Source organism: Suncus etruscus, chromosome 7, assembly GCF_024139225.1.
Source record: "Suncus etruscus isolate mSunEtr1 chromosome 7, mSunEtr1.pri.cur, whole genome shotgun sequence".
Lineage (NCBI taxonomy): Eukaryota > Metazoa > Chordata > Mammalia > Eulipotyphla > Soricidae > Suncus > Suncus etruscus.
Window position 1 is genome coordinate 50828055 of NC_064854.1, and position 18403 is coordinate 50846457.

The 18403-nt window shown below is 41.9% G+C and overlaps 1 protein-coding gene across 1 annotated transcript in view; it reads right to left on the reverse strand.

Annotated features, from left to right (window-relative positions):
* Window positions 1-506: 506 nt before the first annotated feature.
* URB2 (URB2 ribosome biogenesis homolog) overlaps window positions 507-18403 on the reverse strand; it is a 57769-nt gene continuing 39872 nt past the window's right edge. Inside the window, 5 exon segments of the mRNA XM_049776396.1 lie at window positions 507-832; window positions 835-906; window positions 909-954; window positions 7382-7521; window positions 13298-13385. Coding sequence (XP_049632353.1) covers window positions 759-832; window positions 835-906; window positions 909-954; window positions 7382-7521; window positions 13298-13385 — 420 coding nt within the window. The 3' untranslated portion in view covers window positions 507-758.

Here is an 18403-nt window from a genome sequence, read left to right on the forward strand (position 1 = left end):
TTGCCTTGTGTGCTGTTAAGAAATATTATAATGTGTTACAATCTGGGGACTTGAGGAACAAAGTAATTGTACATGGATTCTATTTTGTTTGTCTTAATGTTCTTTGGCTGAAAGTTCAAAGTTAAGATATCAGCAAGGGGACTTCTTCTAAGAATTATGTTATGGGTGATTGTCCTTCCACTGTAACTTTACCTTGTCCTCTTTCTTTGCATCTTTGTTCTCATAATTAAAAATAAAAAAATTATTAAAAAAAAAAAAGCAAGTTTTGGTGCAGAGTGTGGCGCAGCGGTAGGGTGTTTGCCTTGCATGCAGGCTGACCCAGGACGAACTGTGGTTTGATTTCCCCTGGTGTCCCATATAGTCCCTTCAAGTCAGGAGCGATTTCTGGAGCACAGTAGCCAGGAGTAACCACTGAGTGTCACGGGTGTGTCCAAAAACCAAAATAAAAAAAGTGTAAGTTCTTAGTGGGGAGAATCCATATGAACTGAGACAAGAACTACACCCTGGGCCAAAATTTCTGCAATATTTTATTGAATTCACTTTCAATTCAGAGGTCAACTTTTGGGGTTCTATTACAATACTACATTAAAAAATAATTTTAAAAAACACTCTAAAACTTATTGTAAAATACAATAACATTAAATAAGTCCAAAGGGCCTTTTCATATATCACCGTAAGTCAAAAACATGGAAGTCTTTCATTCTTCCACACAGACTATGAAGCCAAAGACATCCCACAGGTACGAAATGCAATTAGTTTTAAGCAGTGTATCTTTTCTCTCCTTCATGTTTTGCTTTATGGTACTTCATGTAATCATTGTAGAGCTCCTTAAGACTTCTCTTACTCCTGGCTGCAGTGAGACCCGTAAGAACTGAATATCACGCTCAATGCAGAGGTCCAGGATAGGTAAATGCCTTCCTGCAGATGCCCTTTTATCGCTGGATACAAGGTAACCTGGGGGAAAGAAGATATGCCTTTATGAGAATGAATGGGCTACCATAGGAAGCTCTGGGAAGATTTAGTAATTTCATTTTTTTTCCAACCTAAGAAAAGACATCCTTTTAAAAAATAAGGCCAGAGGCCTGAGTGATAGCACAGCAGTAGGGTGTTTGCCTATCATGCAGATGACCTGGGACAGACCCAGGTTTGATCCCAAGTTCATCCCTCGGCATCCATATGATCCCCTGATGCCTGCCAGGAGTTTTTCTTTTTTCCTTTTTTTGTCTTTGGGTCACGCCCAGAGGCACTCAGGGGTTACTCCTGGCTCTGTGCTCAGAAGTCTCCTGGCAGGCTCCGGAGGACCATATGGGATGCTGGAATTTGAACCAGGGTTCATCCTGTATTGGCCCGCATGCAAGGCAAAGCCTTATCGCTGTGCTATAGCTCTGGCTCCAGGAGTTATTTCTGAGCGCAAGAGTCAGGAGTAACCACTGAGCATCATAGGGTGTGGCTCAAAATTAAAAAAGAAAAAAATCAAGGCTATCTTCTTCCTCAAATATACATTTCACTTACTTCTCTTGATACTTTCTTTGCTTGCCTCTTTGTACTCTGGAATAGCTTGTATTCTCTCTTTAATATCCACTTTGCACTTTCTGTCCCCTCATAAGCTCCAATAAAAAACTATCTGTCATTGGGGCTAGTAGTGATAGCCCAGCAGATAGTGTGTCTGTCTTTTTTTTTTTTTTTGGGTTTTTGGGCACACACCAGTGGTGCTCAGGGTTTACTCCTGGCTATCTGCTCAGAAATAGCTCCTGGCAGGCATGGGGGACCATATGGGACACCGGGATTCGAACCAACCACCTTAGGTCCTGGATCAGCTGCTTGCAAGGCAAACGCTGCTGTGCTATCTCTCTGGGCCCAGTGTGTCTGTCTTGTATGCAGCCTACTCAGTTAGATCTTTAACATTCTGTATGGTTTCTTGAGCCTGCCAGGAGTAATCCCTGATGGCCCCAAAACAAACCAAAAATTAACAAAGACTAGGGACCCCCAGAATAAAACAAAAAACTAACTGGCATCACCTAAATAAAAAATTACATATATTAAGCATGTTGCATATCATCTTAAATTCAAAATCTACATTTTTATCTGAGGAATACGGAAGTCACTCATGCAACAAAAACTTGAAATTTAAGAATCACAAGGGAGGCCTGAGCGGTGGCACAGGCGGTAAGGTGTTTGCCTTGCACAAACACTAACCTAGGACAGACAGCGGGTTTGATCCCTGGCGGCCCATATGGTCCCCCAAGCTAGGGGTTGATTTCTGAGTGCATAGCCAGGAGTAACCCTTGAGCATCACCAGGTGTGGCCCCCCCCCCCCAAAAAAAAAAAGGAATTCACAAGGATAACTTAGTAAAATGATTCTATGTATTTACCAATGGCACTTAAAGACTACAATGTTTAGATTTCAATATTTAAAAACATTGTAGTTTGAGTCACCTGTCAAATTCTTCCACATGGCTGACCAAGTTCAAACAATACTAACTCGGATATTGACACCAACAGTCACTATGTTCTAAGTGTAATACAATGTAGTTGCTGCTCAGCCTACTTCCCCATTCCAAGCAAGACAGTGGGCAAGAGACAGATCCTGATTATAAAATGACTAATGAGAACTCATCACCCATCATCTATGTGATCAATGTTTGCCTGATCAATGTTTATCTGTCCAACAATAGCACATAGGTCTTACATTCTCAAGTGACCCGGTATAGTTGGATTGGATCCTAAAGATGTCCTTTATAAAAATCTAGTTTTAGGGCTGGAGAGATAGCATGGAGCTAAGGCATTTGCCTTTCATGCAGAAGGTCATTGGTTGGAATCCTGGCATCCCATATGATCCCCTGAGCCTGCCAGGAGTGATTTCTGAGCATGGAGCCAAGAGTAAACCCTAGGCACACACACACACACACACACACACACACACACACACACACACACACACACACACAAACACACACACACACACATACACAAAATCTAGTTTTAACTAAGTCAGGGAATAGGCAATCTGACTCAACTTTGGCCGTAAGAACACTCAAAAGGGGGCAGCGAGGTGGCGCTAGAAGGTAAGGTGTCCTGCCTTGGCAAGCACTAGCCAAGGAAGGACCATGATTCGATCCCCCGGTGTCCCATATGGTCCCCCCAAGCCAGGGGCAATTTCTGAGTGCTTAGCCAGGAGTAACCCCTGAGCACCAAATGGGTGTGGCCTGAAAAACCAAAAAATTAAAAAAAAACAAAAAACAAAAAAACCACTCAATAAACCAATGGTGAAATGGTATAATACTGCAATCATTAGGGAAAAAATATATTTAGGAGCAAACCTTATCTTATTAGCAGGGTAAGAAATTTTAAGTTACTGCATTCACTCAACTATCACAAAACAGTTTCACTCCCAAAGATTAAAAAAAAAAAAGGGAGAGAATTAGGCTTCCTAATGGTGCAACTAAGGTCTGAATGCAGGCAGTCTGAAGCAGAATCCAGAGTCCACATTCTTCATACATCTTTCCTTATGTCTTATAAAATGGAAGTTCACCTAGAGCACAAGAGTTCTGTTAGACTCGGGAAAGCCAATTGTAGAGAGTAAATAGTCAAGACCAGGGAAATAGCTCAAAAGTCTGAAGTGCATGCTTATACATGCAGAAGGCCTGGGTTGAAACCCTACTACCAGATGTTCTTTTAAGTGCATTGATATGAGTAGCCCCTAACCTGCACTGAAAGTAGCCTGAAAAGGAAACATCATTCCATTAAAACATAAAGATGGGTAACAACAAACAAACAAACAAAAACAGGAGGGACTAGAGCCATAGCACTGCAGGTAGGATGTTTGCCTTGCATGCAGCTGAATCTGTTTCTATGCCCAGCATCCCACCTGGTCCTCAGAGCCTTCCAGGAATAATTTCTGAGCACAGAGCACAAATGCCGAAGTGCCACCTAGCATGACCCAAAAGAACAAAAAGAAAAAGGCAATAGAGATGGCACAAGGGTAAGGCATTTGCTTACACATGGTCAAACCAACTCAATCATCAGCACCACAAATGATCCCTCAAGCAGAGAACCAGGAATAAGCCCTGAGCACTGCTAGGTTTAGGAAAAACAAAAACAGTAAAAAGGGGTCAGAGTAATAACACAGAGGGTAAGGCACTTGCCTTGCATACAGCAATCCTGGCATATCATTTGGATTACCTGAACCAGCCACGAGTAATTTTTGAGTGCAGGAATAATCTGAGCACCACCAGGCGTGGCCCCAAAATGAAACAAACCAAACCTGGGGGGCCGGGCGGTGGCGCTAAAGGTAAGGTGCCTGCCTTGCCTGCGCTAACCTTGGACGGACCGCGGTTCGATCCCCCGGTGTCCCATATGGTCCCCCAAGCCAGGAGCAACTTCTGAGCACATAGCCAGGAGTAACCCCTGAGCGTTACTGGGTGTGGCCCAAAAACCAAAAAAAAAAAAAAAAAAAAAAAAAAAAAAAAAAAAAGAAACAAACCAAACCAACCAACCAACCAAACAAACAAAAACAGAAAAGGCTGATTTCTATAACACTAAAGCCAATGAATCAAAACACTTCTTAAATAGCTTCAAAGAACCTTAGATAGAATGATAGCATAGTATTCTAAATTATCAAAATAAAGCAACAGTTATAAATTTGGTCGACAGGTCAAAACAGGTAACAGTGGCCATCATTTCCATGATGTGCCTTCCCTGTGCCAAATTACTGTATGGAGAAGATCTACAGGAGTCTACAGGAGTCCCCGCTTTTTACTGATGTCCCATCAGACCACCTATCCTATTCTCTAATAGATATTCACCAGTGCCTCACTACTCAAAATGGTGGGGGCAATGTGAAAGAAATTAAATTATTGTTGCTATCTAACCTTCAAAAATGTCTTTTTGGTCTAGAGAGATTTTTGGCTTCCTAAGAGGAAAACCCCAGTGCAATCTGGAATATTTTCTTTGTTGCCAAATTAAAAATAAATGGATAAAACATAAAACTGTCTTGTTAATGGATTTTGGAATACAACAATAGCCTCAAATGATTACACAAAACTTTGGTTTTTAAGAGCAAAAGTTAAAGAAAAAAATCTCTACACAAAAAAAGAAACCAATCCTGATAAGCATAAATTAAATACGAATAATGAGATAAGAAAACAGACCTTTCACAAAGTACATAAATCTCAGAATGGTAGTTAGTGAACTTAAACATTTAATTATTGCCTGCTGTCTTGGCCATTAATTATTCTTTTGTTTTGTTTTGTTTTGTTTTTTTGGGTCATACTCAGTGACACTCAGGGGTTACTTCTGGGTAGGCACTCAGAAATCGCTCCTGGCTTGGGGGACTATATGGGACGCTGGGGATTGAACCACAGTCAGTCCTAGGTTAGCACATGAAAGGCAAACGTCCTGCCGCTTGCCAGAGATCACATTAAATTGTTAAGTGAAACTGAAAATAAATCTAGCTTTCTTTTTTTTGTTTTGTTTTGGTTTTTGGGCCACACCCGGCGGTGTTCAGCGGTTACTCCTGGCTGTCTGCTCAGAAATAGCTCCTGGCAGGCACGGGGGACCATATGGGACACCGGGATTCGAACCAACCACCTTTGGTCCTGGATCGGCTGCTTGCAAGGCAAACACCGCTGTGCTATCTCTCTGGGCCCAAATCTAGCTTTCTTTAGGCAAACAATTCTTGCATGTTTATGACTAGAATGTTTGGGAGATATCAAGATTCTATAAAAATGGAAAATAATTTCAAGGAAACAGATTCTAAGTCCAGATCTCATTCATGGAACCAGAGCAATAGTAAAAAGGGTGGGGCATTTGCCTTGCATGTGGCCAATTGGGTCTATCCTGAAACCCCTCTGATCCATTGAGCCCCACCAGCTTCTGGGTTAAGCCCTGGGATCCCCTCGGTGGAGCCCACAAAACAAAAACACACCTCATCCAAAGGTGATATAAAGAAATAACCTGATGCATAGGCTGGACACACACTGTGCTTGGAAGAGTACCAGTCCACCACATCTCCTGGGGCCATACTATCCGTCAGCATTTCACCAGTTTAGCATCTGCCCAACTATCTGCCCATATGATGGACAGCTATGCTGACTGAGGCAAACAGGACAGTGGATCTTAAAATATTTTTGTAGTTTCAGGAGTTTGAATAAAAGCTAATAAAAGCTAGGTTTGATGACGATACCCATTTTGCTAAATTCCTTTGAAATATGCTGAAATCTGTAATGTGACTGGCCAACAGTACTTTTTCCATTATTCTTAAAAGATTACAAAGCATAGGGGTGGGATATTCCATGCAGAGTAATATAAACAATATAAGCTCCAACATTCAACTTTCTTTTATTTATTGTTAGTAGTGCCTGAGATCAAATCCAGAAACTCATATACTTTACCACTAAACTACATTCTGAACCACATTATCATTGAATTTAAACAAAGAAAAATATTAAGTCCTGAGTACAGTTACTATATAGGTCACATAGGGTCTTACAAAAAAAAAAGTGGATGGTATCAGAGGCAAAGCAATCTCATGAACATTGAGTGGAAATAAAAAATGATCAGACCTAAATACCCAACCCAAAGGCAATGACAATAGAATCAAGAGACCCAAACTACAACAAGCTATACACAAAAGGGACCTGTTACACAAGCAGTCCAGGGGGCTAAGGGTGGAAGTATGGAATGCATACTGGGAACAGGGGCAGTGGAATGTCAACATTGGTGGTGGGAACTGACCTAATTCACTGTCACTATGTACCTTAAACATAACTGTGAAAGACTTGTAATTCAAAAACAAAATAAATAAAGCAAATTTTAAAATTAAAAAAATTTTTGAAACAAGTATAATAACATTCCATAGTAATTATTAAACAATAAATTATTCAAAGTCAAAGTAATAGGGGCAAACCTAGTTTGCCTAACCTAGCTAACTAAACATACAGTATCTTTACCATGTCATCTACTTTGAATGCCTGAGGAAGATTGGAAAAAAGACTCCAAGAATAATGATCCAAAAGTTCCTATAGTGCAGAACCCTAGAATTTCTTTTTCCTATTCTTGGGCACAGGTAATATTTCACCTCAGTTACTAATGATGAAATGAAATTAAACAGGCCCCAGAGTTTTGTGCTTACATATGAAAAAATAAGCTCTTGGATAGCTCCTATGGACAAACCAGGTCTGCAGCACTTTGAATATCACTTGGTTTATTCCTCTTAATAACTCTGCAGGGAGAATGAGAAATACCTGCAAAAACCCTAGCAGCCCACCACCACAGTGAGTGAATAAAATAGGATAAGCCAAAAGGGTAAAGAAGTGCTGGGTAAAGAAATCCTGCTACAGATGACAATAAATGAAAGAAATAGGGAGACAGTTCTGTTTACCTTCTGCAACTGACTCACATACTGAGCCACTATGAATGGGGAGAACACTGTGAACTCTTCAGCTTGAGCTGCAATGTGGCTATACATCCTTTCTACCAAGCGGGCACACTTCAGGATCACTGGCAGGTCATCAGGGCTTCCTACAGAAGAAGTATGTTTATTAGTTCAAATCTGTGCATTTTAAGTTTAAGTTTTTATGCTTATGTCAAAACCTTCCACTGCCTCTCAGAATTTATCTTTTTGTGCAGACAGGGCAAGATATAGACACATATTTATATTTATAACAAAGGGAAAAAATCTTAAAATATTCAAGATTTCCTGGGTATTCTTTTAAGTCTAACTACAACACATTTTTGCTTTTTAGGCCACACTTGCCTATACTCAAGGCTTACTCAGGGCACTCTCTGGCAGTGCAAGGGGCCATATGTGGTGCAGGATGTCAAACCTGTGCAAGGCAAGTGCCCTACCTGCTGTACTATCACTCCAGCTCCCTATCTATAATAATTTTAAGAAAAAAGTTTAGGATTGTTGCATTAAATTAAAAATAAAATATTTAAAAGGTAACAATTTGGGGCCGGGAAGGTGGCGCTAGAGATAAGGTGCCTGCCTTGTAAGCGCTACCAAGGAACGGACCGCGGTTCGATCCCCCGGCGTCCCATATGGTCCCCCCAAGCAGGGGCGATTTCTGAGCACATAGCCAGGAGTAACCCCTGAGCGTCAAACGGGTGTGGCCCAAAAACAAAAACAAAAAAAAACAAACAACAAAAAAAAAAAAAAAAAAAAAAAAGGTAACAATTTTTAAAAGACATCCTAATTTCGGATCTGGAAAGAATGGTCAAAGAGTTGGAGTATATGATATTCATATGCTGGAGCCAATGAGCACAACCCCAAGAATAGACTCCAGGCAGTTGGGGGACATCAGATTTTAAAAATGAAATGGTGATACTTTTTTTGCATCCCTGTAAAGTTTCAGTTTTGTGGGGATTTTGTTTTTGTCTTGGGACCACACAGGTGATGTTCCTGACTCTGCACTTAGGAATTATTCCTGATGGTGCTTGGAGGACCTTATAGGACAAATGCTGGGAGGATCGAAGCTGGGCTGGCCATGTATAAGGCAAGCATCTCATACACTGAACTACATCTCCAGTCTTATAAATTTTATAAAAATTCTTATAAGCAAATAGAGATGAGCTGGCTATAATTAAACTACTAGAAAAAAAAATCTTAAGAGGTAAGTACCATCCTGACTTTTAACTGCTCTTAAGAATTGTAATCACCTGCTGGGGCTGAAGCAATAGCAGAGCTGGCGGGTGTTTGCCTTGCACACAGCCAATCTTGGTTCGATCCCCGGCATCCCATATGGTCCCCTCAGCCTACCAGGAGCGATTTCTGAGTGCAGAACTAGGAGTCACCCCTAAGTGTCACCAGGTGTGGCCCAAAAACCAAAACAACAAAAAAAATATAACCAGAGCAATAGTATAAGGGAGAGGGTGCTTACCTTGTTGACCCAAGTTTGATCCCTGGCACCATATATAGTCAGTCTCCAGAGCACTCTCAGGAATGTGTATGCAGACCCAGAAATAAGTCCTGAGCACCCTGGAGGTGTAACCCCAAAATAGCAAAACAAAACTCTAACCACCTGAAATATATCCATAGCCCTGCTAGAGTTACAAAAGAACCTGGTGGTAAAATGCACAAATTCTAGAAAGCCATCCCCCACTGGGTGACTGTAAACTTAGTACAGTGATAGAAGTATTTTTAGAGGACAAATCTAGACACATAAAGCAAATCAGGGCCAGAGAGATAGCATGGAGGTAGGGCATTTGCCTTGCATACAGAAGGATGGAGGTTCAAATCCCTGCTTCCCATATGGTCTCCAGAGCCTGCCAGGAGTGATTTCTGAGTGTAGAGCCAGGAGTAACTCCCGAGTGCTGCTGGGTGTGACTAAAAAACCAAAAACCAAAAAAAAAAAAAAAGGGGGGGGGGGAAATCAATACTTGTCTGTGGCTGGGATTAGAAGGATGAATGAATACGATTCTTTAAGGTAAATATAAGTATTCTGTATTGGGACCAGAAAAATACTATAGCAGAAGGTAAGATACCTGCCTTACATGCAGCCAATCATGGTTTAAGCACCACCAATACTACTTGTGGTCCCTGAGCTCCATTTGGAGTGATCTCTGATCACAGAGCCAGGAGGAAGCCCTGACAATAGCTGAGAAAGTTTCTATATTGGGGTGAAGGCAAGTAGAGGGCTCCAGGGAACACTCTTAAAGATACTTGGGCACGTGGATCAGATAATTAAGTACGTGAGGATACAAAATTGCTTACTCTTGCAATGCTGGAGACCAGTAGGGTACCTTGGCTGCCTTTGGGGGCATCCAGGATTATATTCCACAGTACCCAAGAGGCCATGTGGTGCCAAGGTAAAAACTCAATCCCTGACTGCTGAGCTATCTCACTGTACCATGCTCTGTTTTGACTGTGGAAATGATTTTCCATACTCTCTACACTGCAAAACTCATTTATTTGAATATTTTAGTTTGTGATCCATGATACTTTAGGTTGAATACATGGTTCCTGGAGCACCAGCAGGAATAACCCTGAACAATAAGTCAATAGCCCCACATATAATTGAATATGCCACCAAAACCAAATAAAAATGGTCTGTGGAGGGACAGAAAAATTGTGTGAGTGTGAAAGAGTATGGCTATACTTGTCCATGCAGCACATCTGAGATGGCCATCTCAAGAAGAGGGTGGGCCAAGCTCCCACCCTGCCAAAGCAACACTGCTTCCATCACACACAAACACCATTTCCCCAATGGCCCTGTCTCATCATTGACCCTCTATGATTGTCTGCAGGGATGGTGATTTGACCACACTTCAGGTACTCAGGGTTTTGGGCTGATATGATGAGGGTTTTGTTTTTGGAATGAGTGCAGATACCTTCTCCCATATCTTCCTTCTTCTCGGAAAACCTGGCAGCAGTAACCAGGTCCATAAATAGTTAACATGTTCAAACCAGGCCTTCTTCCAGGAAGCCCTAAAGCTGAGTATATACCCCTACATTTTGCGGTATTATAGCTTTGAATTTCTGGACAACTTCATTTGTTTGATGCTGTCTCCCCTAAGGAATACCCCATATTAATAGACTGGACATATAACAAGAGCATACTAAACCTTCTGCCATTGCATTAATGACTTTATTGGTGATACAATAATTTTCACAAATGAGCTTCTACTCTACTTTTTTTTTTCCTTCCATTTTTTTTCTCAATAACTGCTTTCACTTATCTGGAAACAAATGTTTTATGATCAACTATGTCAACTATGTGATACATTCTCTCTCTTTTTTTTTTTTTTTTTTTTTTTTTGGTTTTTTGGGCCACACCCGTTTGACGCTCAGGGGTTACTCCTGGCTATGTGCTCAGAAATCACCCCTGGCTTGGGGGAACCATATGGGACGCCGGGGGATCGAACCGCTGTCCGTTCCTTGGCTAGCGCTTGTAAGGCAGGCACCTTACCTCCAGCGCCACCGCCCGGCCCCGTGATACATTCTCTTTAAATAAATAAAATTAAAAAAAAAAAAAAAAGAAAAATTGGCTCGTGAGTATATTTTGCATGCAGGAGACCTAGATATATTCAATCCCCCAAACCTGAGAACTGCCAAAACCAACCAGTACCAAAAATATTAATTTCTTTTGGGGTGGGGCTTTGCCAGAACAAAGCCTCACACTTGCATGAGCCTTATAAATGCAAGGTAAGTCATGTGCCCCATACGGTACCATTTTTTTTTTTTTTTAATTTTGTAACCACACCCAGTTGTGTTCAGTGATCACTCCTAGTAATGCTTCGGAGAACAAATGTGGTACCAGAGATTGAACTGGGGTTGGCCACACCTTCAAGGCAAGCTCCTTAACTCCTGTACTAATTCTCCAGCCCTTCCAATGTCTTTTGTAAGACTTGTAATAAAAATACATCTTCTGGGGGCCGGGCGGTGGCGCTGGAGGTAAGGTGCCTGCCTTGCCTGCGCTAGCCTAGGACGGACCGCGGTTCGATCCCCCGGCATCCCATATGGTCCCCCAAGAAGCCAGGAGCAACTTCTGAGCGCATAGCCAGGAGTAACCCCTGAGCGTCACAGGGTGTGGCCCAAAAACCAAAAAAAAAAAAAAAAATACATCTTCTGGAGCCAGCGTGGTGGCACTAGAGGTAAGGTGTCTGCTTTGCCATTGCTAGCCTGGGATGGACCACGGTTCGATCCCCTGGCGTTCCATATGGTCCCCAAGCCAGGAGTGACTCCTGAGTGCATAGCCAGGAATAACCCCTGAGCATTACCGGGTGTGGCCCAAAAATCAAAAAACAAACAAACAAACATCTTCTATAACCCCACGCAATTTTGTGAAATTATGTAAATTAAGAGTCACTGAGGGGCTGGAGAAATAGCATGAAGGTAAGGCATTTGCCTTGCATGCAGGATGGTGGTTTAAATCTCGACATTTCATATGGTCCCCTGGGCCTGCTAGGAACGATTTATGAGCGTAAAGCCAGAAGTAACCCCTGAGCACTGCCGGGTGTGACCCAAAAAACCCCCCAAAACAAACAAAAAACAAAAAAGAGTCACTGAACATAAGCCAGTTTGTACAGTACATAAGGCACTTGCCTTGCACATGGCCAAATGGTTCAAACTCTGGAACCCCATTAGTTCCCCAAGCATTGCCAGGATTGATTCCTAAGTGCAGAGCCTAGAGTAAGCCCTCAGTACAACCATGTGTGGACGAAAAAAAAAAGTCATGTAACATTATTAATATTCATTATTATTATTTAATATTCAATATAAACCATTTATTCTCTCTTGAGACTACTCAACTTGTATTTCAAAAAAATACCTGGCTTTTATTATTACAGCCATCAATTTAATATGGATCTCTAAAGAGCACATTAGATACTAACAAAACAATGATAAATAATCAAGATTCAATTTAACTAGGCATGACTATATCAGACAACCAAGTCTTGACAGACACAGCACAGATACACAAACGAGGAACATGTTATCTTCTTACTTTCCCCTCAGAACATATCCCTCAGAAGAATGGCAAAGGATCTGCTTTCACAACTACATATTAGATGTGTGTGACCAGGGCTCTGCTCCATCAATGCTCAGAAAGGCCTAGAACAGGCTACCTCTAACACTGCTATTTCCATTTTCTATTTAGGCAGGCATCACTGGCCAGAGAAAGATTCTTCTTGTTGAGTTCATAAGTGATCTTAGAGGTCTCAGAAAATATAGGTAAATACCACCAAATAAGTGGAGCAAGAAATGGAACCTACTGCTCAATCCTGCTCCTAAATATATTGACTGACATACTAATACTACTTTGACCTATTCTCTGCATCAGGCATGAGAAGTGAACACCTAATTCTGTCACTGACTAATTCTCAAACAAGGCAAAATTATTTGAGAATCACACCCAATGTTAACTATCTTTTTCTCCTTTCTCAGAAGTTAATTCATTCAAGTAGCTGGGACTTAAATCTACAAGTTTGAATCTGAAAAACTTGTGTTCTGAACTTGGGAGACCACTGTTGATTGTGCTTTGGTATCAAATTGATGTCTATCACATGCAAGGCAAGTGCTTTAAGGCATAAAGGAAGAATGACATATCCCCTTGACTATATGTGTGTTTCTAGAAGAAAAACATCAATTAGGTGATATTATACACATTCATTTTTTGCATATAAAAATATGCAACTCTGAAATTTTTTCAGGCTGTTTTCAATATCCAGTATTAAATTTGAGCACCATCTAAATATTTCTCTTACTTCAAGAGAATGGCTTATATTTACAGTGAATATGTGGTCAGAGCCACATGCTCAACATACTTGGAGCTATGTATATGCTTCTCCAATTTACCTTTGTCTTTCTGCCGTCCTTCATGAACAACTGAAAACACCAATTTATTAAAACAGTTTAAGAAAGAAGAAATGGCTTTCAGCATTACCTGTAATAGTAGAAAAAAAATACATCTTAAAAATGTAATTATTTCAACAACTTCTACTTTATAAATCACCCAAAGTTAAATTATGTGTGTCCTCTCTCATCTCTTCCTCCATACACAAGAGTAATTTTAATGGTGTGAGATAGAATTCAGGGTGTCTGTCTACATAAAAAGGTAACTTTTTATTTTTTGAATTAGACCGCACTAAAGGCTTACTCTTAGCTCAGTTAGCTCCATTCAAGGAGGTGGGGCTGAAAAGAGGTAAAGTGACATGTCCAAAACCCTATCAGTAATAACAGTGTAAACCACAATGCAGAATCTAAAAATAAAAAATGCACCTTGGGGAATGCAGGATGTAGGGGCTGACAGGCACACGCCTGTATGGAGCACTGGTGATGGGATTTGACATTGGTGGTGAGATAGACATTGAAATACTATATGCCTAAAATTCAACTATTAATAACTTGGTAACCACAGCTACTAAAATTTTTTTAAGGCCTCCTACTAGAGGCATACTGGTGAGTAGAAGGAAAATGGGGTTGTGGGTTGAGTGGTAATTGGTGGAAAGAAGTGTAAACTGGTGAAAGAATCGGTGTTAAAACAATATGCTGGGACTGGTGAGGTGGCGCTAGAGGTAAGGTGTCTGCCTTGCAAGCGCTAGCCAAGGAAGGACCGCGGTTCGATCCCCCGGTGTCCCATATAGTTCCCCGAAGCCAGGGCCGATTTCTGAGCACTTAGCCAGGAGTAACCCCTGAGCATCAAATGGGTGTGGCCCCCAAAAAACAAACAAACAAAAAGAACCCCAACCCCCTCCCCCCCAAAAAACACTATGCCTAAAACCCAATAATAAATAACTTTATGGGGCCAGAGCAATAGCACAGCAGTAGGGCATTTGCCTTGCACGCAGCTGACCCAGGATGAACCTCGGTTTGATTCCTGGTGTCCCATATGGTCCCCCAATTTCTGAGCACATAGTCAGGAGAAATCCCTGAATGACACCGCGTGCAGCCCAAAAACCAAATGCCATGAGTGATTTCTAAGCAAAGAGCCAGGAGTAACTCCTAATTGCCACCTGGTATGACCAAAAAAATAAATAAATAAATAAAAAATAAATAATAGAAGTAAAATAAAATATATCCGCCAAGTATTCAGGTTCAGCGACAAGTATAGCTGGCAGGGCATTTGCCTTGCACACGGCTGACCTGGGCTCGATCTCCAGCATCCCATTATGGTACCCAGAGCTGCCAGAAGTGATTCCCGAGCACAGAGCTAGAAGTAATCTCTGAGGCAAGCTGGGTTTGACCCAAAATCAAACAAAACAAGTAAAAAACCAGATAGTTCCATTCAAAGTACCTTAACCCTAAACCATATTTCCAGTCTTTCTTCACTTTCATTTTTATAAAAAATTGATCAACTCACTTCCAGCTTTCATAAGTGGATTGTAATGTTCCAGGTTCCCTCTCTGTGCACAATGTGTAGCTTTCTGGATTGGGTGAAAGCTGGCATGGCCTCCCTGTCCAGATACACTAAAAGAAGGAACCCAACAACCTTGCTCTGAGTCGTTTTTGAATTCCTTCCCTGGAACTACATGGGAGCAAATTCATGTCATCATATATATCTACTAGAAAACCACAGGGAGTCGTTATAGACTCAGCCTACCCCACAAATGTCCCCTTTTAAAATCAAGGGTATTATGCTGATCACCTCTTCTTGGCATCACTGACTATTCCCATTCATCCTCCTCTTGTAGATGCATGCTTAAATCCTGGCTGGGAATCAGTTGTCTGACCATGCATCTTTGCTGTTAGGTAGAGATCCCATCCCCATCCCCACTTAATCACACATGTCAAAATTCCTACCACATAGTAGCTGCTTTGCAGGATCAGAAGCACTCCCTGCATCTTCTCTACCTCTGCTTCTTGATGCCTTTCCTGCCCCCTTCCCTGCCTCACCTTCCCTGGTAGCTGAGTCTTTAGATTTAGAGGGACTCTATCGAGTGTTGAACACTTCATGCATCCATATCCAGGAGACCCAAAAAGTTCCCTACCATAATAAACCCAAATAGAAAACTTCCAAGGTGGGCCCGGAGAGATAGCACAGCGGCGTTTGCCTTGCAAGCAGCCGATCCAGGACCAAAGGTGGTTGGTTCGAATCCCGGTGTCCCATATGGTCCCCCGTGCCTGCCAGGAGCTACTTCTGAGCAGACAGCCAGGAGTAAGCCCTGAGCACCGCTGGGTGTGACCCAAAAACCAAAAAAAAAAAAAAAAAAAAAAAAAAAAAAAGAAAACTTCCAAGGCATATTATAATCAGAATACCAAAAGCCAAAGGGGAAATAGAATACTGAAAGCATCAAGAAAACAAACAGGGGCCGGCGAGGTGGCGCTAGAGGTAAGGTGTCTGCCTTGCAAGCGCTAACCAAGGAAAGACGGTGGTTGGATCCCCCGGCATCCCATATGGTCCCCCCAAGTCAGGGGCGATTTCTGAGCACTTAGCCAGGAGTAACCCCTGAGCATCAAACAGGTGTGGCCTGAAAAAAAAAACAAAAGAAAAAAATAAAACAAACAAACAAACAAAAATAAAAAACTTAGGAGCCAGAGCAGTGGCGCTGGGTGTCTGCTCTGCGCACGCTAACCTAGGATGGAGCATGGTTCAAACCCTCAGCGTTCCATATGGTTCCCTAAGCCAGGAGCGATTTCTGAGTGCCTAGCCAGGAGTAACCCCTGAGCATCACCGGCTGTGGCCCAAAAACTCAAAAAAAATGCACAAAAAAACAAAACAAACAAAACTTAGAGGACAGGAATACAGTGGTTAGGGTACTTTGCCTGCATGCAGCTGACCCATGTTCGATCCCATATAGTCCCCCAGACAATCAGAAGTAATTCCTGAGAGCAGAGCCAGGAGTAAGCTGTGAGCATCACCAGAAGGAAATAAATAAGTGATTTTTGTTAAAATATTCTACTCAGGTATATTATGGCTCACTTTTAGGAAAACAAGAGAGAGCTTCATGCACAGGCAACAACATAGGGAATTCATGACCTTGAAACCAGTTTTGGAAGGCTTATTAAAGAAATCAGAGCAAGAGGTGGGTAGGGTATTTGCCCTGCGTACAGTTAACCCAGGCTCAATGCCCAGAATTCATGAACTGCATCAGGAATAATTCAGTACTAGCAGAAAGCCTGAACACTGCCTGGTGTGACCCAAACTTCACCCACCACCAAAAAACAATAACAACAACAACAACAAAAACACCCAACTAGGTTTGAAGGAAGGATACACAGCTTCATGAATAAACAATAGCTCAGAAACATTACAGACTCAAAACCAGCCTTAAAAGACTTTAAGACAGACCAACAGACACAATAAATTCCTACATCTGGGCTACTATTAAGAATATACTCTAGGGGCCCCAAAACACAATGCATAAAAGCCCTCTGCACTTCTATGTTCATTGCAGCACTAATCACAATAGTCAGAATCTGGAAACAACCCAAGTGCCCAAGAAAAAGAATGGATTAAAAACACTGTGGTATACCTATACAACAGAATAAGCTACAGTTTTAGTGCTACATCTACCCCTGTGTAAGGAACTCTGACCCTAAGACCAAAGGAGGGCACCAAGCCCAAGAGGCCATAACCACCTGTACCGTTAAGGGAGAAAATCAGCTTGAGAGGCCCTAGCTGCTTATACCCACCAGGGAGGGCACTTGGTGGAGGAGATGCCTATGCCCATAAAAGGGCAGATAAAGCACCAAGAGACCTTGGTCACCTGTCCATGACAAACTCTGGAAAAAGGTGATGTGGCATACTCAAGTAATTCTTAGGCTGTTAGCCAAAGTACAGTCAAATTAAGGGTTAACATTTCAGGCCTCAGCTCAGAATATATAAACTAGAGCAAGGAAAAAACAATAGACCAGTCTCTGAGAACTGACCTTGCTGAAGAAGCAAAGAAGCTGAAAGCTATGCCATGCACAACTTGCCCTGCACATTTTTGTCTGGTAAAGTGTAAGAACTAATAGTTATGTCTGCAATGATTATGATGCCTTGCCAAGAAATTTAGAATAAGTGTAACTGTCCTACTCAAAACTCAGGTTAAGGGACCGGGCGGTGGCGCTAAAGGTAAGGTGCCTACCTTGCCTGCGCTAGCCTTGGACGGACCGCGGTTCGATCCCCCGGTGTCCCATATGGTCCCCCAAGCCAGGAGCAACTTCTGAGCACATAGCCAGGAGTAACCCGAGCGTTACCGGGTGTGGCCCAAAAAAAACAAAACAAAACAAAACAAAACAAAAAAAACAAAAACTCAGGTTAAGGGCCAGAGTGATACCACGGTGGTAGGGCCTTTGCGTTGCATGCTGCCAACCTGGGATGGACCTGGGTTCAATCCCTGGCATCCCATATGGTCCCCAGAGCCTGCCAGGAGCGATTTCTGAGCATAGAGCCAGAAGTAACTCCTGAGTAACCGCTCCCGGGTGTGACCCCAAAACCAAAATAAATAAATGAATAAATAAATAATAAATTGTGAGATACATTAATTTTCACAAATCTTGTTGCTGTATGCTTTTTTCTGTATTCTTTTTTTTATTTTAATAATGTCACTACCACTTACCTGGAAACAAATGTATTATGATCAACTATGTGATTGATACATGCTCTTTAAATAAAGTAAATTAAATGATAAAAAAAACTACACTGCTGAACAGGTGCAAATTTTTTTTTTTTAAGGTTTAGACTCAGATGACACATTTAGCTGTTCTGAGCCTCAGGAATTACTATCACCTTCACATACTTGTTAGAAAGTGAAATGAGGGCCCGGAGAGATAGCACAGCGGCGAGATGCGGCATTTGCCTTGCAAGCAGCTGATCCAGGACCAAAGGTGGTTGGTTCGAATCCCGGTGTCCCATATGGTCCCCCGTGCCTGCCAGGAGCTATTTCTGAGCAGACAGCTAGGAGTAACCCCTGAGCACCGCCGGGTGTGGCCCAAAAACCAAAAAAAAAAAAAAAAAAAAAAAAAAGAAAGTGAAAT